The sequence below is a fragment of the Triturus cristatus genome, chromosome 5_2 (genome assembly GCF_964204655.1).
Source record: "Triturus cristatus chromosome 5_2, aTriCri1.1, whole genome shotgun sequence".
Classification (NCBI taxonomy): domain Eukaryota; kingdom Metazoa; phylum Chordata; class Amphibia; order Caudata; family Salamandridae; genus Triturus; species Triturus cristatus.
Window position 1 is genome coordinate 1,094,265,554 of NC_140588.1, and position 22,206 is coordinate 1,094,287,759.

At 53.1% G+C, this 22,206-nt stretch overlaps 1 protein-coding gene across 1 annotated transcript in view; it reads left to right on the plus strand.

The window, feature by feature from the left end:
* Nucleotides 1–4,569: 4,569 nt before the first annotated feature.
* LOC146829746 (class I histocompatibility antigen, Gogo-OKO alpha chain-like) overlaps nucleotides 4,570–22,206 on the plus strand; it is a 365,530-nt gene continuing 347,893 nt past the window's right edge. Inside the window, exon 1 of the mRNA XM_085608469.1 lies at nucleotides 4,570–4,723. Coding sequence (XP_085464595.1) covers nucleotides 4,660–4,723 — 64 coding nt within the window. The 5' untranslated portion in view covers nucleotides 4,570–4,659. The remainder of the gene's footprint in view (nucleotides 4,724–22,206) is intronic.

Here is a 22,206-nt window from a genome sequence, read left to right on the forward strand (position 1 = left end):
TCACCTTTGGTGCAAATGCTGCTCGGATGTTGGGCTTCTCAGATCCCAAAGCACAACTTGGAGGGAGCCTCGGTTGTTGCACTTGTCAGCTTGTCGTGGTCGTTTCAAGATGGCTGGCTCCACGTGTCTCGGTGCCTCCACGGGTCTCCTCTTTGCAGGGACTGTGGATCGGGCGGTGAGAGGTCTGGAGGTCCAGGTCTTGTCAGTCTCTGGGCTCGGGCTCCGGCGGGAGGCGGCGGCAAAGCAGACGTTGATTCGCTGGATGGTGCTTGCGTTAGCAAGGTGGTCACTCCCTGACCACAGGGGAGATTGGCTTCAGTCCTCTGTGCGGCAGAGCGTCGAAGTTCCCGTCTTCTTCTTGTAGTTAAGTTGATTCCAGGATGTCTCATTTAAGGTTAGGTATAGGTATACTACACCTAAGTAAGAGGTGGTTACACCAACTTACCCCAGCTGAGTGATCAGCCAGTTGTGTCAAATTTGTTAGGCCAAGCCTGGGGTGGCATAATACATGCTTCAGCCCCTGGCAGGCCTTAGATACACCAATGCCCTGGGTACCTAGTGTACACTGGTACAGGGGCTCACAGGGTGATCCAACCAATTGGGTATGTACCTAGGGTACATGGAGTCCATTTTAAAGAGAGAGCAGATAGCCTGAGAGCCTGAATGGCAGGATCTCAGGCCAACTAAGTCGAAAAACCAGCTAGACACTAGGCAAAAAATTGGGGGTAACCATAGTCAGATATCCACCTTCCTACATGCGCGTTCAGTCGTGAAGAGCATGATCTTCTCGCCTTTGCTGGGGTGCTTGCAGTGGTCGTTCAGCCAATGAAGAGCACGATCTTCTCACCACTGCTGGGGTTCTTGCAGTGCTCGTTCAGCCCGTGAAGAGCATGATCTTCTCGCCTTTGCTGGGATTCTTGCAGTGCTCGTTCAGCCGTGAAGAGCATGATCTTCTCACCACTGCAGGGGTTCTTGCAGTGCTCGTTCAGCCCGTGAAGAGCATGATCTTCTCGCCTTTGCTGGGATTCTTGCAGTGCTCGTTCAGCCGTGAAGAGCATGATCTTCTCACCACTGCAGGGGTTCTTGCAGTGCTCGTTCAGCCCGTGAAGAGCATGATCTTCTCGCCTTTGCTGGGATTCTTGCAGTGCTCGTTCAGCCCGTGAAGAGCATGATCTTCTCACCACTGCAGGGGTTCTTGCAGTGCTCGTTCAGCCCGTGAAGAGCATGATCTTCTCGCCATTGCTGGGATTCTTGCAGTGCTCGTTCAGCCGTGAAGAGCATGATCTTCTCACCACTGCAGGGGTTCTTGCAGTGCTCGTTCAGCCCGTGAAGAGCATGATCTTCTCGCCTTTGCTGGGATTCTTGCAGTGCTCGTTCAGCCGTGAAGAGCATGATCTTCTCACCACTGCAGGGGTTCTTGCAGTGCTCGTTCAGCCCGTGAAGAGCATGATCTTCTCGCCTTTGCTGGGATTCTTGCAGTGCTCGTTCAGCCCGTGAAGAGCATGATCTTCTCACCACTGCAGGGGTTCTTGCAGTGCTCGTTCAGCCCGTGAAGAGCATGATCTTCTCGCCATTGCTGGGATTCTTGCAGTGCTCGTTCAGCCGTGAAGAGCATGATCTTCTCACCACTGCAGGGGTTCTTGCAGTGCTCGTTCAGCCCGTGAAGAGCATGATCTTCTCGCCTTTGCTGGGATTCTTGCAGTGCTCGTTCAGCCCGTGAAGAGCATGATCTTCTCACCACTGCAGGGGTTCTTGCAGTGCTCGTTCAGCCTGTGAAGAGCATGATCTTCTCGCCATTGCTGGGATTCTTGCAGTGCTCGTTCAGCCGTGAAGAGCATGATCTTCTCACCACTGCAGGGGTTCTTGCAGTGCTCGTTCAGCCCGTGAAGAGCATGATCTTCTCACCATTGCTGGGGTTCTTGCTGTGCTCGTTCAGTCGTGAAGAGCATGATCTTCTCGCCTTTGCTGGGGTTCTTGTGGTGCTCGTTCAGCCCGTGAGGAGCATGATCTCCTCGTCATTGCTGGGGTTCTTGCAGTGCTCGTTCAGCCCGTGAAGAGCATGATCTTCTCACTGTTGCTGGGGTTCTTGCAGTGCTCGTGCTGTGTTGGCCTAGACCCTGTTCCAGGGTCTGACTGTGTCACCCTGGACGCCGTTCTAGGCTCTGACTATGTCACCCTTGACGCTGTTCTAGGGTCTGAATGTGTCGCCCTGGATGCCGTTCTGGGCTCCGACTGTGTCGCCCTGGACGCCGTTCTCGGCTCTGACTGTGTCGCCCTGGACACTGTTCTAGGCTCTGTGTCACCCTGGACGCCGTTCTAGGCTCTGATTGTGTCACCCTGGATGCTGTTCTAGGCTCTGAATGTGTCGCCCTGGACGCCGTTCTGGGCTCCGACTGTGTCGCCCTGGACACCGTTCTGGGCTCCGACTGTGTCGCCCTGGACCCCGTTCTGGGCTCTGACTGTGTCGCCCTGGACACTGTTCTAGGCTCTGTGTCACCCTGGACGCCGTTCTAGGCTCTGATTGTGTCACCCTGGATGCTGTTCTAGGCTCTGAATGTGTCGCCCTGGACGCCGTTCTGGGCTCCGACTGTGTCGCCCTGGACCCCGTTCTGGGCTCCGACTGTGTGGCCCTGGACCCCGTTCTTGGCTCTGACTGTGTCGCCCTGGACACTGTTCTGGGCTTTGTCCACAGCTGCTTTCAGCTGTGATGGGTCGCAAGATTGCTGCCTTCTGTTACGGGGGGGCGGTAGCTTGATGGGGGGAGGGGACTACAACGGGGATTTATGCCGGACGGAGATCCATAACCAGGGATCCTCCCTTGCACCCTAGACCGTCATACTTCACATATGCACCCCCCCCCCCGAGGGGGGGGCTTCTCGCCCCCGCTACAGTCCTCCTTTCTGCCCTTGACCCATCTCACCTGCACCTCAGTTCATGACTTCCCAGGTGGTATGCAGTAACCACGGTAGTCATGTCAGAGGCTTCTAAGCGCTAAAAGAGCTGAGGCAAGAGCAGTAAAAAAACGTTTTTTTTGCAGTTAGTATATAGCGCGAAATCGACCCAGTGTAGCGCTTTACACGAGCACCAGTCACATTACAACTAGTCACGTTCATATCATGGACACTGGAAGGTGAAGTGATTTGCCTGGAATCACAGGATGTTGAACCGACGCTGGGACTCGAATCTGGTTCCCAAGTTCCAAAGTCAGCAGCTTCTCCCAGCCAATAACATCAAGGGCTTCTAGGCACTTTAGAGTCTGAACACAGGCAGCGCTCAACACAGCAACAGAAACAAAGGGAGCAAAACAAATAGAGAGAGGGGGTCAAAACTGGAGGGTGAAATTACAGATGGGTAAAGGGGGTGGGGGGATGACATTCCTGTTCAAACTCTTCACTGTGGTCTGCAGCCAGGACAGGTGACGGGGGCTTCTAAGCACCGAGGAAAGGATCAGAAGGGCACTCAAAGGGACAGAAGTCAGGCTCTACCTGGTGAGTGATGACGCGCTGCTGTTCTGACTTATGATTGGTGAGTTCCCTCAGTCTCCACAAATCAGAAGGGAAATCAAGGGGACAGAAGCCAGCTCTACCTGGTGAGTGATGACGCGCTGCTGTTCTGTCTTATGATTGGTGGGTTCCCTCAGTCTCCAAAAATCAGAAGGGAAATCAAGGGGACAGAAGTCAGGCTCTACCTGGTGAGTGATGACGCGCTGCTGTTCTGTCCTATGATTGGTGGGTTCCCTCAGTCCCCAAGCCCTGGGAGGGCTGGGCTCAGATCTCGTTCCCTCCTCCTCCTCCCACTGGACCAAAGCCTCCGTTTCTGGGAAATCAGCCCATCTCCTGTCATAGAGGCGCTATCCGTCCGCTGGAGGGCGCTAGAGCACCGCCAGTGAAGCACAAACCATTCATCCTACCATTGCCCGGTCACCAGAGCAGCGGGGGGTTTCTAGACCCTCACGTCAGAGGCTTCTAAGCACTAACAGAGCTAAGAGAAGAGAAGGCGGAAAATCAAGGTTTTTTTTGTAGTTTTATTTAGCGCGAAATTACACAAGGACACATTCATAGATCGGACATGGGAGGGTGAAGTGATCTGCCCAGAATCACAGGGTGTTGAGCCAACGCTAGGACTCGAACCTGATTCCTAGTTCTAAAGTCGGCCGCTCTGGCCAAAACGACACATCTTCTCCTCAACCAATAATAACATCGAGGGCTTCTAAGCACTTTAGAGTCTGAGCACAGGCAGCGCCCATCACAGCAACAGGAGCAAAGGGAGCAAAACAAATACAGAGAGAGGGTCAAAACTGGAGGGAGGAATAACACAAGGGTAAGGGGGGGGGGGAGTGAAATCACTGGTCTGCTGCAAGGATAGGCAAGGGGACTTCTAAGCACTATTTAAAAGGAACTCAAAAGAAAGGAATAAACGAAACTTCTGCACCCTTTTTACTTTCACTTTTACTGGCTTCATCTAGGTCCTCGCAGCGAGCCTCTACCTGGTGAGTGATGACTCGCGGCTGTTCTGCCTTCTGATTGGTGGGTTCCGCTCTCCCTCCGAACCCTGGGACGGGCTGAGCTCAGATCTTGTGAACTTCTCACCGGAGCGGGTCCTCGCTTAATGCTGTGCTTATTGCCCAATCTGTGACCTCACTGCTGCCCCCCCCTCATCATGACCTGGGGTGCCCCCCTCCTCCTGCTCCTTGGTGGGCTCTGGCTGCAGCCGGCCCAGGGAGGTAAGTGACCTGGGGGTGGGGGGGAAACTTCTTGGGTGGGGGAGTGAATAGGCAGGGGAACTCCACTGGGGTGTGTGAGGGCTGTGTGTGGGGATCTGTGTAACACTGGGTGAGGGCTGTGTGTGGGGATCAGTGTAACACGGAGTGAGGACTGTGTGTGGGAATCAGTGTAACACTGGGTGAGGGCTGTGTGTGGGGATCAGTGTAACACGGGGTGAGGACTGTGTGTGGGGATCAGTGTAACACTGGGTGAGGGCTGTGTGTGGGGATCAATGTAACACGGGGTGAGGGCTGTGTGTGGGGATCAGTGTAACACTGGGTGAGGGCTGTGTGTGTGGATCAGTGTAACACTGGGTGAGGACTGTGCGTGGGGATCAGTGTAACACGGGGTGAGGGCTGTGTGTGGGGATCTGGGTGAGGGCTGTGTGTGGGGATCAGTGTAACACTGGGTGAGGGCTGTGTGTGGGCTTCAGTGTAACACTGGGTGAGGGCTGTGGGGATCAGTGTAACACTGGGTGAGGGCTGTGTGTGGGGATCTGCGTAACATGGGGTGAGGGCTGTGTGTGGGGATCAGTGTAACACTGGGTGAGGGCTGTGTGTGGGGATCAGTGTAACACTGGGTGAGGGCTGTGTGTGGGGATCAGTGTAACACTGAGTGAGGACTGTGTGTGGGGATCAGTGTAACACAGGTAGAGGGCTGTGTGTGGGCATCAGTGTAACATGGTGGGGCTGTGTGTGGGGATCGGTGTAACACTGAGTGAGGACTGTGTGTGGGGATCTGTGTAACACTGGGTGAGGGCTGTGTGTGGGGATCAGTGTAACACTGGGTGAGGGCTGTGAGTGGGGATCAGTGTAACACTGGGTGAGGGCTGTGTGTGGGGATCCGTGTAACGGAGTGAGGGCTGTGTGTGGGGATCCGTGTAACGGAGTGAGGGCTGTGTGTGGGGATCAGTGTAACACTGGGTGAGGGCTGTGTGTGGGGATCAGTGTAACACAGGGTGAGGGCTGTGTGTGGGGATCAGTGTAACACTGGGTGAGGGCTGTGTGTGGGGATCAGTGTAACACAGGTGAGGGCTGTGTGTGGGGATCAATGTAACACTGGGTGAGGGCTGTGTGTGGGGATCAGTGTAACACTGGGTGAGGGCTGTGTGTGGGGATCAGTGTAACACTGGGTGAGGGCTGTGTGTGGGGATCCGTGTAACGGAGTGAGGGCTGTGTGTGGGGATCTGTGTAACATGGGGTGAGGGCTGTGTGTGGGGATCTGTGTAACATGGGGTGAGGGCTGTGTGTGTGGATCATTGTAACACAGGTGAGGGCTGTGTGTGGGGATCAATGTAACATGGGGTGAGGGCTATGTTTGGGGATCAGTGTAACACCGGGTGAGGGCTGTGTGTGGGGATCTGTGTAACATGGGGTGAGAGCTGTGTGTGGGGATCTGTGTAACATGGGGTGAGGGCTGTGTGTGTTGTGATCTGTGTAACATGGGGTGAGGGCTGTGTGTGGGGATCTGTGTAACATGGGGTGAGGGCTGTGTGTGGGGATCAGTGTAAGATGGGGCGAGGGCTGTGTGTGGGGATCTGTGTAACATGGGGTGAGGGCTGTGTGTGGGGATCTGTGTAACATGGGGTGAGGGCTGTGTGTGGGGATCAGTGTAACACACGGGGTGAGGGCTGTGTGTGGGGATCAGTGTAAACACGGTGAGGGATGTGTGTGGGGATCAGTGTAACACTGGGTGAGGACTGTGCGTGGGGATCAGTGTAACACAGGGTGAGGGCTGTGTGTGGGGATCAGTGTAACACTGGGTGAGGGCTGTGTGGGGATCCGTGTAACGGTGTGAGAGCTGTGTGTGGGGATCAGTGTAACACGGGGTGAGGGCTGTGTGTGGGGATCAGTGTAACATGGGGTGAGGGTTGTGTGTGGGGATCTGTGTAACACTTGGTGAGGGCTGTGTGTGGGCTTCAGTGTAACACTGGGTGAGGGCTGTGTGTGGGTATCAGTGTATCACAGGTGAGGGCTGGCTGTGGGGATCAGTGTAACACGGGGTGAGGGCTGTGTGTGGGGATCAGTGTAACACTGGGTGAGGACTGTGTGTGGGCTTCAGTGTAACACTGGGTGAGGGCTGTGTGTGGGGATCACTGTAACACTGGGTGAGGGCTGTGTGTGGGGATCACTGTAACACTGGGTGAGGGCTGTGTGTGGGGATCAGTGTAACACTGGGTGAGGGCTGTGTGTGGGCTTCAGTGTAACACTGGGTGAGGGCTGTGTGTGGGGATCAGTGTAACACTGGGTGAGGGCTGTGTGTGCGCCACAGTGTAACACTGGGTGAGGGCTGTGTGTGGGGATCAGTGTAACACTGGGTGAGGACTGTGTGTGGGGATCAGTGTAACACTGGGTGAGGACTGTGCGTGGGGATCAGTGTAACACTGGGTGAGGGCTGTGTGTGGGGATCAGTGTAAAACAGGGTGAGGACTGTGTGTGGGCTTCAGTGTAACACTGGGTGAGGACTGTGCGTGGGGATCAGTGTAACACTGGGTGAGGACTGTGCGTGGGGATCAGTGTAACACTGGGTGAGGGCTGTGTGTGGGGATCTGTGTAACACAGGGTGAGGACTGTGCGTGGGGATCAGTGTAACACAGGTGAGGGCTGTGTGTGGGGATCAGTGTAACACTGGGTGAGGGCTGTGTGGGGATCCGTGTAACGGTGTGAGAGCTGTGTGTGGGGATCAGTGTAACACGGGGTGAGGGCTGTGTGTGGGGATCAGTGTAACATGGGGTGAGGGTTGTGTGTGGGGATCTGTGTAACACTTGGTGAGGGCTGTGTGTGGGCTTCAGTGTAACACTGGGTGAGGGCTGTGTGTGGGTATCAGTGTATCACAGGTGAGGGCTGGCTGTGGGGATCAGTGTAACACGGGGTGAGGGCTGTGTGTGGGGATCAGTGTAACACTGGGTGAGGACTGTGTGTGGGCTTCAGTGTAACACTGGGTGAGGGCTGTGTGTGGGGATCAGTGTAACACTGGGTGAGGGCTGTGTGTGGGGATCACTGTAACACTGGGTGAGGGCTGTGTGTGGGGATCAGTGTAACACTGGGTGAGGGCTGTGTGTGGGCTTCAGTGTAACACTGGGTGAGGGCTGTGTGTGGGGATCAGTGTAACACTGGGTGAGGGCTGTGTGTGCGCCACAGTGTAACACTGGGTGAGGGCTGTGTGTGGGGATCAGTGTAACACTGGGTGAGGACTGTGTGTGGGGATCAGTGTAACACTGGGTGAGGACTGTGCGTGGGGATCAGTGTAACACTGGGTGAGGGCTGTGTGTGGGGATCAGTGTAAAACAGGGTGAGGACTGTGTGTGGGCTTCAGTGTAACACTGGGTGAGGACTGTGCGTGGGGATCAGTGTAACACTGGGTGAGGACTGTGCGTGGGGATCAGTGTAACACTGGGTGAGGGCTGTGTGTGGGGATCTGTGTAACACAGGGTGAGGACTGTGCGTGGGGATCAGTGTAACACAGGTGAGGGCTGTGTGTGGGGATCAATGTAACACGGGGTGAGGGCTGTGTGTGGGGATCAGTGTAACACGGGGTGAGAGCTGTGTGTGGGGATCAGTGTAACACTGGGTGAGGGCTGTGTGTGGGGATCAGTGTAACACTGGGTGAGGGCTGTGCGTGGGGATCAATGTAACACAGTTGAGGGCTGTGTGTGGGGATCAGTGTAACACTGGGTGAGGGCTGTGTGTGGGGATCAGTGTAACATGGGGTGAGGGCTGTGTGTGGGTATCTGTGTAACACTGGGTGAGGGCTGTGTGTGGGGATCAGTGTAACACTGGGTGAGGGCTGTGTGGGGATCTGTGTAACGGAGTGAGGGCTGTGTGTGGGGATCTGTGTAACATGGGGTGAGGGCTGTGTGTGGGGATCTGTGTAACATGGGGTGAGGGCTGTGTGTGGGGATCAGTGTAACACAGGGAGAGGGCTGTGTGTGGGGATCAGTGTAACACTGGGTGAGGGCTGTGTGGGGATCCGTGTAACGGAGTGAGGGCTGTGTGTGGGGATCAGTGTAACATGGGGTGAGGGCTGTGTGTGGGGATCTGTGTAACATGGGGTGAGGGCTGTGTGTGGGGATCAGTGTAACATGGGGTGAGGGCTGTGTGTGGGGATCTGTGTAACATGGGGTGAGGGCTGTGTGTGAGGATCTGTGTCACATGGGGTGAGGGCTGTGTGTGGGGATCAGTGTAACACAGATGAGGGCTGTGTGTGGGGATTAATGTAACACGGGGTGAGGGCTGTGTGTGGGGATCAGTGTAACACGGGGTGAGAGCTGTGTGTGGGGATCTGTGTAACATGGGGTGAGGGCTGTGTGTGGGGATCAGTGTAACATGGGGTGAGGGCTGTGTGTAGGGATCTGTGTAACATGGGGTGAGGGCCGTGTGTGGGGATCAGTGTAACATGAGGTGAGGGCTGTGTGTGGGGATCTGTGTAACATGGGGTGAGGGCTGTGTGGGGGGATCTGTGTAACATGGGGTGAGGGCTGTGTGTGGGGATCAGTGTAACATGGGGTGAGGAGAAAAAGACATTTCCGATTTCTCCTAAAATGGGACTAAATTTTCACTAATTTTTTTTTTTTGGGTTTATTTGGTGATAAAATCACCAAAGGGGGGATTGCTAGAGCAGAGTTTTCAGTTTGAAAATTAATTGGGTTTTGAAGCTCTGGCATGTCTATTTGTTATATTAATTTATTAATTATTAATTATTAATTATTTGTCTTGTGTAAGTGTTTATACTAATCAACTAGGGCTGTGTGTGGGGATCAGTGTATCACAGGTGAGGACTGTGTGTGGGGATCAGTGTAACATGGGGTGAGGGCTGTGTGTGGGGATCTGTGTAACACTGGGTGAGGGCTGTGTGTGGGGATCAGTGTAACATGGGGTGAGGGCTGTGTGTGGGGATCTGTGTAACACTGGGTGATGGCTGTGTGTGGGGATCAGTGTAACACTGGGTGAGGGCTGTGTGGGGATCCGTGTAACGGAGTGAGGGCTGTGTGTGGGGATCAGTGTAACACGGGGTGAGGGCTGTGTGTGGGGATCAGTGTAACATGAGCTGAAGGCTGTGTGTGGGGATCTGTGTAACATGGGGCGAAGGCTGTGTGTGGGGATCAGTGTAACATGGGGTGAGGGCTGTGTGTGGGGATCAGTGTATCACAGGTGATGACTGTGTGTGGGGATCTGTGTAACATGGGGTGAGGGCTGTGTGTGGGGATCAGTGTAACATGGGGTGAGGGCTGTGTGTGGGGATCAGTGTAACATGGGGTGAGGGCTGTGTGTGGGGATCTGTGTAACATGGGGTGAGGGCTGTATGTGGGGATCAGTGTAACATGGGGTGAGGGCTGTGTGTGGGCCACAGTGTAACACTGGGTGAGGGCTGTGTGTGGGGATCTGTGTAACGCTGGGTGAGGGCTGTGTGTGGGGATCAGTGTAACACTGGGTGAGGGCTGTGTGTGGGGATCAGTGTAACACTGGATGAGGACTGTGTGTGGGGATCAGTGTAACACTGGGTGAGGGCTGTGTGTGGGGATCAGTGTAACACTGGGTGAGGGCTGTGTGTGGGGATCAGTGTAACACTGGATGAGGACTGTGTGTGGGGATCAGTGTAACACTGGGTGGGGGCTGTGTGTGGGGATCAGTGTAACACTGGGTGAGGGCTGTGGGGATCAGTGTAACACAGGGAGAGGGGTGTGTGTGAGGATCCGTGTAACGGAGTGAGGGCTGTGTGTGGGGATCCGTGTAACGGAGTGAGGGCTGTGTGTGGGGATCCGTGTAATGGAGTGAGGGCTGTGTGTGGGGATCAGTGTAACACTGGGTGAGGGCTGTGTGTGGGGATCAGTGTAACACAGGGTGAGGGCTGTGTGTGGGGATCAGTGTAACACTGGGTGAGGGCTGTGTGTGGGGATCAGTGTAACACAGGTGAGGGCTGTGTGTGGGGATCAGTGTAACACTGGGTGAGGGCTGTGTGTGGGGATCAGTGTAACACAGGTGAGGGCTGTGTGTGGGGATCAGTGTAACACTGGGTGAGGGCTGTGTGTGGGGATCAGTGTAACACTGGGTGAGGGCTGTGTGTGGGGATCAGTGTAACACAGGTGAGGGCTGTGTGTGGGGATCTGTGTCACACTGGGTGAGGGCTGTGTGTGGGGATCAGTGTAACACAGGTGAGGGCTGTGTGTGGGGATCTGTGTAACACTGGGTGAGGGCTGTGTGTGGGGATCAGTGTAACACTGGGTGAGGGCTGTGTGTGGGGATCAGTGTAACACTGGGTGAGGGCTGTGTGTGGGGATCAGTGTAACACGGGGTGAGGGCTGTGTGTGGGGATCAGTGTAACACTGGGTGAGGGCTGTGTGTGAGGATCAGTGTAACACTGGATGAGGACTGTGTGTGGGGATCAGTGTAACACTGAGTGAGGACTGTGCGTGGGGATCAGTGTAACACAGGATGAGGGCTGTGTGTGGGGATCAGTGTAACACAGGTGAGGGCTGTGTGTGGGGATCAGTGTAACACTGGGTGAGGGCTGTGTGTGGGGATCAGTGTAACACTGGGTGAGGGCTGTGTGTGGGGATCAGTGTAACACTGGGTGAGGGCTGTGTGTGGGGATCCGTGTAACGGAGTGAGGGCTGTGTGTGGGGATCTGTGTAACATGGGGTGAGGGCTGTGTGTGGGGATCTGTGTAACATGGGGTGAGGGCTGTGTGTGGGGATCAGTGTAACACAGGTGAGGGCTGTGTGTGGGGATCAATGTAACATGGGGTGAGGGCTGTGTTTGGGGATCAGTGTAACACCGGGTGAGGGCTGTGTGTGGGGATCTGTGTAACATGGGGTGAGGGCTGTGTGTGGGGATATGTGTAACATGGGGTGAGGGCTGTGTGTGTTGTGATCTGTGTAACATGGGGTGAGGGCTGTGTGTGGGGATCTGTGTAACATGGGGTGAGGGCTGTGTGTGGGGATCAGTGTAAGATGGGGTGAGGGCTGTGTGTGGGGATCTGTGTAACATGGGGTGAGGGCTGTGTGTGGGGATCTGTGTAACATGGGGTGAGGGCTGTGTGTGGGGATCTGTGTAACATGGGGTGAGGGCTGTGTGTGGGGATCAGTGTAACATGGGGTGAGGGCTGTGTGTGGGGATCAGTGTAAACACTGGGTGAGGGCTGTGTGTGGGGATCAGTGTAACACTGGGTGAGGACTGTGCGTGGGGATCAGTGTAACACAGGGTGAGGGCTGTGTGTGGGGATCAGTGTAACACTGGGTGAGGGCTGTGTGGGGATCCGTGTAACGGTGTGAGAGCTGTGTGTGGGGATCAGTGTAACACGGGGTGAGGGCTGTGTGTGGGGATCAGTGTAACATGGGGTGAGGGTTGAGTGTGGGGATCTGTGTAACACTTGGTGAGGGCTGTGTGTGGGCTTCAGTGTAACACTGGGTGAGGGCTGTGTGTGGGTATCAGTGTATCACAGGTGAGGGCTGGCTGTGGGATCAGTGTAACACGGGGTGAGGGCTGTGTGTGGGGATCAGTGTAACACTGGGTGAGGACTGTGTGTGGGCTTCAGTGTAACACTGGGTGAGGGCTGTGTGTGGGGATCAGTGTAACACTGGGTGAGGGCTGTGTGTGGGGATCAGTGTAACACTGGGTGAGGGCTGTGTGTGGGCTTCAGTGTAACACTGGGTGAGGGCTGTGTGTGGGGATCAGTGTAACACTGGGTGAGGGCTGTGTGTGGGCCACAGTGTAACACTGGGTGAGGGCTGTGTGTGGGGATCAGTGTAACACTGGGTGAGGACTGTGTGTGGGGATCAGTGTAACACTGGGTGAGGACTGTGCGTGGGGATCAGTGTAACACTGGGTGAGGGCTGTGTGTGGGGATCAGTGTAAAACAGGGTGAGGACTGTGTGTGGGCTTGAGTGTAACACTGGGTGAGGACTGTGTGTGGGCTTCAGTGTAACACTGGGTGAGGACTGTGCGTGGGGATCAGTGTAACACTGGGTGAGGGCTGTGTGTGGGGATCTGTGTAACACAGGGTGAGGACTGTGCGTGGAGATCAGTGTAACACTGGGTGAGGGCTGTGTGTGGGGATCAGTGTAACACTGGGTGAGGGCTGTGCGTGGGGATCAATGTAACACAGGTGAGGGCTGTGTGTGGGGATCAGTGTAACACTGGGTGAGGGCTGTGTGTGGGGATCAGTGTAACATGGGGTGAGGGCTGTGTGTGGGTATCTGTGTAACAGTGGGTGAGGGCTGTGTGTGGGGATCAGTGTAACACTGGGTGAGGGCTGTGTGGGGATCTGTGTAATGGAGTGAGGGCTGTGTGTGGGGATCTGTGTAACATGGGGTGAGGGCTGTGTGTGGGGATCTGTGTAACATGGGGTGAGGGCTGTGTGTGGGGATCAGTGTAACACAGGGAGAGGGCTGTGTGTGGGGATCAATGTAACACTGGGTGAGGGCTGTGTGGGGATCCGTGTAACGGAGTGAGGGCTGTGTGTGGGGATCAGTGTAACATGGGGTGAGGGCTGTGTGTGGGGATATGTGTAACATGGGGTGAGGGCTGTGTGTGGGGATCAGTGTAACATGGGGTGAGGGCTGTGTGTGGGGATCTGTGTAACATGGGGTGAGGGCTGTGTGTGGGGATCTGTGTAACATGGGGTGAGGGCTGTGTGTGGGGATCAGTGTAACACAGGTGAGGGCTGTGTGTGGGGATCAATGTAACACGGGGTGAGGGCTGTGTGTGGGGATCAGTGTAACACAGGGTGAGAGCTGTGTGTGGGGATCTGTGTAACATGGGGTGAGGGCTGTGTGTGGGGATCAGTGTAACATGGGGTGAGGGCTGTGTGTGGGGATCTGTGTAACATGGGGTGAGGGCCGTGTGTGGGGATCAGTGTAACATGAGGTGAGGGCTGTGTGTGGGGATCTGTGTAACATGGGGTGAGGGCTGTGTCTGGGGATCTGTGTAACATGGGGTGAGGGCTGTGTGTGGGGATCAGTGTATCACAGGTGAGGACTGTGTGTGGGGATCAGTGTAACATGGGGTGAGGGCTGTGTGTGGGGATCTGTGTAACACTGGGTGAGGGCTGTGTGTGGGGATCAGTGTAACATGGGGTGAGGGCTGTGTGTGGGGATCTGTGTAACATGGGGTGAGGGCTGTGTGTGGGGATCTGTGTAACATGGGGTGAGGGCTGTGTGTGGGGATCAGTGTAACATGGGGTGAGGGCTGTGTGTGGGGATCAGTGTAACACAGGGTGAGGGCTGTGTGTGGGGATCAGTGTAACACAGGGTGAGGGCTGTGTGTGGGGATCAGTGTAACACTGGGTGAGGGCTGTGTGGGGATCCGTGTAACGGAGTGAGGGCTGTGTGTGGGGATCAGTGTAACACGGGGTGAGGGCTGTGTGTGGGGATCAGTGTAACATGGGGTGAAGGCTGTGTGTGGGGATCTGTGTAACATGGGGTGAAGGCTGTGTGTGGGGATCAGTGTAACATGGGGTGAGGGCTGTGTGTGGGGATCAGTGTATCACAGGTGATGACTGTGTGTGGGGATCAGTGTAACATGGGGTGAGGGCTGTGTGTGGGGATCTGTGTAACATGGGGTGAGGGCTGTGTGTGGGGATCTGTGTAACATGGGGTGAGGGCTGTGTGTGGGGATCAGTGTAACATGGGGTGAGGGCTGTGTGTGGGGATCTGTGTAACATGGGGTGAGGGCTGTGTGTGGGGATCTGTGTAACATGGGGTGAGGGCTGTGTGTGGGGATCAGTGTAACATGGGGTGAGGGCTGTGTGTGGGGATCAGTGTAACATGGGGTGAGGGCTGTGTGTGGGGATCTGTGTAACATGGGATGAGGGCTGTGTGTGGGGATCTGTGTAACATGGGGTGAGGGCTGTGTGTGGGGATCAGTGTAACATGGGGTGAGGGCTGTGTGTGGGGATCTGTGTAACATGGGGTGAGGGCTGTGTGTGGGGATCAGTGTAACACAGCGTGAGGGCTGTGTGTGGGGATCAGTGTAACACTGGGTGATGGCTGTGTGTGGGGATCAGTGTAACACTGGGTGAGGGCTGTGTGGGGATCCATGTAACGGAGTGAGGGCTGTGTGTGGGGATCAGTGTAACATGGGGTGAGGGCTGTGTGTGGGGATCTGTGTAACATGGGGTGAAGGCTGTGTGTGGGGATCAGTGTAACATGGGGTGAGGCCTGTGTGTGGGGATCAGTGTAACACTGGGTGAGGGCTGTGTGTGGGGATCAGTGTAACATGGGGTGAGGGCTGTGTGTGGGGATCAGTGTAACATGGGGTGAGGGCTGTGTGTGTGGATCAGTGTATCACAGGTGATGACTGTGTGTGGGGATCAGTGTAACATGGGGTGAGGGCTGTGTGTGGGGATCTGTGTAACATGGGGGGAGGGCTGTGTGTGGGGATCTGTGTAACATGGGGGGAGGGCTGTGTGTGGGGATCAGTGTAACATGGGGTGAGGGCTGTATGTGGGGATCAGTGTAACATGGGGTGAGGGCTGTGTGTGGGGATCTGTGTAACATGGGGTGAGGGCTGTGTGTGGGGATCTGTGTAACATGGGGTGAGGGCTGTGTGTGGGGATCAGTGTATCACAGGTGAGGACTGTGTGTGGGGATCAGTGTAACACGGGGTGAGGGCTGTGTGTTTGGATCTGTGTAACACAGGATGAGGGCTGTGTGTGGGGATCAGTGTTACACAGGGTGAGGGTTGTGTGTGGGGATAAGTGTAACACAGGGAGAGGGCTGTGTGTGGGAATCAGTGTACCACAGGGTGAGGGCCGAGTGTTCGCATCACTCTAACGAGGTGAGGCCTCTGTGTGGGGATCAGTGTAACACATGGTGGGGCTGTGTTTGGGGATCAGTGTAACACAGGGAGAGGGGTGTGTGTGGGGATCAGTGTAACACTGGGTGAGGGCTGTGTGTGGGGATCTGTGTAACACTGGGTGAGGGCTGTGTGTGGGGATCAGTGTAACACTGGGTGAGGGCTGTGTGTGGGGATCAGTGTAACACATGGTGGGGCTGTGTGTGGGGATCAGTGTAACACAGGGAGAGGGGTGTGTTTGGGGATCAGTGTAACACAGGGAGAGGGGTGTGTGTGGGGATCAGTGTAACATGGGGTGAGAACTGTGTGTTCGCATCACTCTAACGGGGTGAGGCCTGTGCATGGGCATCAGTGTAACACAGGTGGGAGCTGTGTGTAGATCTCAGTGTAAAATGGTGTGAAGTGCCCAAAGGTAAGTAATTCCAAGTAAAGAATGAGCTGATAGAAGTTCCAATTCTTATAAGTTTATTGTGGCACTGCAGCAATTCACGGAAATGCATCGTTCTCCAACGAAGCATGAACTGTCAATGATGAGCAACAGTTAGCATGCTTCGTTGGGGAACAGTATCACGAGCGACGCACCTTCAAACATAAACATGTTTGGAAGTGAGCTTCGTTGGGAAACAGTATCACGAGTGATGCACCTTCAAACATAAATATGTTTGGAAGTGAGCTTCGTTGGGGAACAGTATCACGAGCGACGCACCTTCAAACATAAACATGTTTGGAAGTGAGCTTCGTTGGGGAACAGTATCACGAGCGACGCACCTTCAAACATAAATATGTTTGGAAGTGAGCTTCGTTGGGGAACAGTATCACGAGCGACGCACCTTCAAACATAAACATGTTTGGAAGTGAGCTTCGTTGGGGAACAGTATCACGAGCGACGCACCTTCAAACATAAACATGTTTGGAAGTGAGCTTCGTTGGGGAACAGTATCACGAGCGACGCACCTTCAAACATAAACATGTTTGGAAGTGAGCTTCGTTCGGGAACAGTATCACGAGCGACGCACCTTCAAACATAAACATGTTTGGAAGTGCGCTCCGTTGGGGAACAGTATCACGAGCGACGCACCTTCGAACATAAACATGTTTGGAAGTGAGCTTCGTTGGGGAACAGTATCACGAGTGACGCACCTTCAAACATAAACATGTTTGGAAGTGAGCTTCGTTGGGGAACTGTATTACGAGCGACGCACCTTCAAACATAAACATGTTTGGAAGTGCGCTCCGTTGGGGAACAGTATTACGAGCGACGCACCTTCAAACATAAACATGTTTGGAAGTGAGCTTCGTTGGGGAACAGTAGTAAGAGCGATGCACCTTCAAACATAAACATGTTTGGAAGTGAGCTTCGTTGGGGAACAGTGATGCACCTTCACACATAAACATGTTTGGAAGTGAGCTTCGTTGGGGAACAGTGATGCACCTTCAAACATAAACATGTTTGGAAGTGAGCTTCGTTGGGGAACAGTATCACGAGTGACGCACTTTCAAACATAAACATGTTTGGAAGTGAGCTTCATTGGGGAACAGTATTACGAGCGATGCACCTTCAAACATAAACATGTTTGGAAGTGAGCTTCTTTGGGGAACAGTATCACGAGTGACGCACCTTCAAACATAAACATGTTTGGAAGTGAGCTTCGTTGGGGAACAGTATCACGAGTGACGCACCTTCAAACATAAACATGTTTGGAAGTTCGCTCCGTTGTGGAACAGTATTACGAGCGATGCACCTTCAAACATAAACATGTTTGGAAGTGAGCTTCGTTGGGGAACAGTATCACGAGTGATGCACCTTCAAACATAAACATGTTTGGAAGTGAGCTTCGTTGGGGAACAGTATCACGAGCGATGCACCTTCAAACATAAACATGTTTGGAAGTGCGCTTCGATGGGGAACAGTATTACGAGCGATGCACCTTCAAACATAAACATGTTTGGAAGTGCGCTTCGATGGGGAACAGTATCAGGAGCGACGCACCTTCAAACATAAACATGTTTGGAAGTGCGCTCCGTTGGGGAACAGTATTACGAGCGATGCACCTTCAAACATAAATATGTTTGGAAGTGCGCTCCATTGGGGAACAGTATTACGAGCGATGCACCTTCAAACATAAACATGTTTGGAAGTGCGCTCCATTGGGGAACAGTATTACGAGCGACGCACCTTCAAACATAAACATGTTTGGAAGTGCGCTCCGTTGGGGAACAGTATTACGAGCGACGCACCTTCAAACATAAACATGTTTGGAAGTGAGCTTCTTTGGGGAACAGTATCACGAGTGACGCACCTTCAAACATAAACATGTTTGGAAGTGAGCTTCGTTGGGGAACAGTATCACGAGTGACGCACCTTCAAACATAAACATGTTTGGAAGTTCGCTCCGTTGTGGAACAGTATTACGAGCGATGCACCTTCAAACATAAACATGTTTGGAAGTGAGCTTCGTTGGGGAACAGTATCACGAGTGACGCACCTTCAAACATAAACATGTTTGGAAGTGAACTTCGTTGGGGAACAGTATCACGAGCGACGCACCTTCAAACATAAACATGTTTGGAAGTGCGCTTCGATGGGGAACAGTATTACGAGCGACGACCTTCAAACATAAACATGTTTGGAAGTGCGCTTCGATGGGGAACAGTATTACGAGCGATGCACCTTCAAACATAAACATGTTTGGAAGTGCGCTTCGATGGGGAACAGTATTACAAGCGATGCACCTTCAAACATAAACATGTTTGGAAGTGCGCTTCGATGGGGAACAGTATCAGGAGCGACGCACCTTCAAACATAAACATGTTTGGAAGTGCGCTCCGTTGGGGAACAGTATTACGAGCGATGCACCTTCAAACATAAACATGTTTGGAAGTGCGCTCCATTGGGGAACAGTATTACGAGCGACGCACCTTCAAACATAAACATGTTTGGAAGTGCGCTCCGTTGGGGAACAGTATTACGAGCGACGCACCTTCAAACATAAACATGTTTGGAAGTGTACATGCTAAGAACCAATGCAGGTGAGCAGAGGATACAGAATGTTACAGATAATACATCGACATAAAGAAAATACTATATAATAACAAGTGCAGACAACATTGAGATTGTACAACTCGTTACACATGGGTTGAGGGCAGTGGCGGCTAGTGACATTTGAAAGTGGTGAGGCATAAACGTTCGGGTTGAGTGCCCTGTGGCGAGCGAGCGTGCCCGACAGTCATAAGGGGTGGTGGTATAATGCTGTAATCTCTTATGCATAACATTCAGTCTTCAGAAGGTCATTCAACAGTTTGTGCATGAGTTACCCACTGCGTGACGCATAAGGCACTGTATGTGGAGGACATGAAAATATATGCAACATGAATGGATTAAATGATAATTTAGCTTGAACGTTTCTGGAAATTAAATATGCCAATTGGGTGGAAGCCAATGTTACCGTTTTAGGGAGCGAGCACAAGCACTTTAGCTCTGGTTTGCATCTCTCCTCCCTTTATTATCACTCCACTCCCAAGTATTACACTTTCACTCACTACCTCTTCATTTTATCCACCATCTCTTTCCTCCTGCGTATCTTTCCCTCTGACTCGAACACATGTTCCAGTTTCCAGAGAGAGTCGACTGAACACAGAGGGAGGCAACTTTTCAGGTGTTAATCCAGGTTTGTAGAATGTTCTGGTTTTTAGTTTTTAAAGCTGACCACCCCGGCTCAGTTACTAGGCAACCATGTGTCCCTATGAGGTAACACCCCGGCTCAGTTACTAGGCAACCATGTGTCCCTATGCGGTAACACCCTGGCTCAGTTACTAGGCAACCATGTGTCCCTATGAGGTAAAACCCTGGCTCAGTTACTAGGCAACCATGTGTCCCTATGAGGTAACACCCCGGCTCAGTTACTAGGCAACCATGTGTCCCTATGCGGTAACACCCTGGCTCAGTTACTAGGCAACTATGTGTCCCTATGAGGTAACACCCTGGCTCAGTTACTAGGCAACCATATGTCCCTATGAGGTAACACCCTGGCTCAGTTACTAGGCAACCATGTGTTCCTATGCGGTAACACCCTGGCTCAGTTACTAGGCAACCATGTGTCACTATGAGGTAACACCCTGGCTCAGTTACTAGGCAACCATGTGTTCCTATGCGGTAACACCCTGGCTCAGTTACTAGGCAACCATGTGTTCCTATGCGGTAACACCCTGGCTCAGTTACTAGGCAACCATGTGTCCCTATGAGGTGACACCCTGCTCTGTGACTTATGGAACGTGCTTTCTGTGCATCAGCACAGCCGTCCGACTCCAGGGGGGGCCACCATGACACAGCCCCAACCAATGGCCACAGTAACCAACTGAGAAGGACAGCAATGTCTTCCAGAATCTTCTGAATACACAACACTTTCTGTGTGAGCGGCTTCCAGGCTGACCGACAGCAGAGTTACCACTTCCATTCCAGCACAGTGTCGCCTCTTTTATACTCTGAAGTCGTGAAAATGCAGTAATTGCAGTAGTTCTGATCATTCTGAATTTTAATATTGGGATCCGTTCACAATATTTCACAGTTGGTTGAGACTCCTGTATTTCTTGCGCAGCTGGAAAGGGTGAACCCATGCTCTTCCGGGCAGGGATGGATTGGGATAAGAAATCGGCCCGGGGACGGTAACAAAAAGTGGCCCACATTTGCATATTGCCTTTCTGCAAAACACTGCTCTGGCGAAGTTTTATAAAACAAGCATTGGCATAGCCAATAGGTCTCGCCTTTGGGATCTTATAAGTGTTTAGCCGTGCAGCACACAAGCTGCGAGGTTACAAACATCAGAAAGTACATTCAGCAGCCGATCACATTTCATGTATCGGCAGCAGAACCAGAATAATTCATTGGACAGGTTGAAGGGTTCATGGATGGGTGTTGGGTCAGTGTTGGACGGGTTCAAGGGTGGGTGGATGGGCGTGGGTCAGTGTTGGACGGGGTCAAGGGTGGGTGGATCGGCGTGGGTCAGTGTTGGATGGGTTGAAGGGTGGGTGGATGGGTGTGGGTCAGTGTTGGACGGGTTCAAGGGTAGGAGGGTGTGGTCAGTGCTGGATGGGTTCACGGGTGGATGGGCGTGGTCAGTGCTGGATGGGTTCAATCATGCAACAGTCCACGCTTGGTGTTGGGTGTAGGTCAGTAGGCCACGGGCGGCAAGGCTGGGCGGGTTTAATGCTTCTCATGCGTGGCTGCCCCCGGGGCTGCAGGTGCTGACCTGGGCTCAGTGATGAATTGGCATGGCTTGATGCAGAAGGTTTTTGGTTCGTTTTGCTTGAAATCGATAACACTGGCGAGGGCAGGTGCTGTTTCATGGGCAGGGTTCAGTATTGAGGTGCAAGGGACAGCGATCTAATGGCTCTAAGCAGCAAGTGACACCCCGCTATATGAACACAACAAGACAGCCCTTCTAAGCCAAGCAGCCCTCCAACTGCAGAACATGTGGGCCATGCGATAATAACTGACCCACGCCCATCCACCCACCCTTGAACCCGTCCAACACTGACCCAACACCCATCCATGAACCCTTCAACCTGTCCAATGAATTATTCTGGTTCTGCTGCCGATACATGAAATGTGATCGGCTGCTGAATGTACTTTCTGATGTTTGTAACCTCGCAGCTTGTGTGCTGCACGGCTAAACACTTATAAGATCCCAAAGGCGAGACCTATTGGCTATGCCAATGCTTGTTTTATAAAACTTCGCCAGAGCAGTGTTTTGCAGAAAGGCAATATGCAAATGTGGGCCACTTTTTGTTACCGTCCCCGGGCCGATTTCTTATCCCAATCCATCCCTGCCCGGAAGAGCATGGGTTCACCCTTTCCAGCTGCGCAAGAAATACAGGAGTCTCACGGGTACTGTTCAATAGGTAGACAAACTGAGCCCCGCCCCCTCCTATACCGTACTCCCCCTTCTGCTGCCACCAAAGGCTCACAGACGCAAACAGCGCCTACTTCTTTCTCGTCTCGTAAATACTTCAAGAGTGCTCTGTAGGTTCATGTGCATATTGCGGAGACATGTCGGTACCCTTCAGATCACAGTGGAAATCCAAGCACGGTAGCTTAGCGATCAGTCAGCCTTCTACAGTGCGTGTGTGCGGTGGGAAGGGTGATCCCACGCTACCGGGGCACATCTTGATCGCACATGCCGATGCCTACCCGCCCCCCTTGAACCACTAAGTATCGGCAGAGATGCTCTTCCTGCAGAAACTGAAACTAAAACAGGCAGCTCATGCTATAAAAAGGGGTTACGTGCGTGCAGACATTTCTGTCCTTGCGTTTGCATGAGTAGCGCATTCTGGTACTTGTAGTCTTGCTGCACAGTAAATCTGCAAATACTATAACCCTAGCTCTGCTCTCTCCGCAGAGAGCATTCATTTAAATCAAATACTGTACAATTTCTCTGGATGGTAGTAAAAGACCGCAGTTTATTTAAGTTTTCTGCTTGACCGTTCTCAGTTGTGTCGACTATCACTGCACCCATACATCTCAAAACAATGTGGCAGCTTGAATAACAGCCGGCAAGAAAATATTGGACAATAATTAGTTTAAACTTTATTTCCCACAGAAATTCCGCCTGCTTTCTCTGGAATCAATCTTTGCTGGAGACATCTATAAGAAT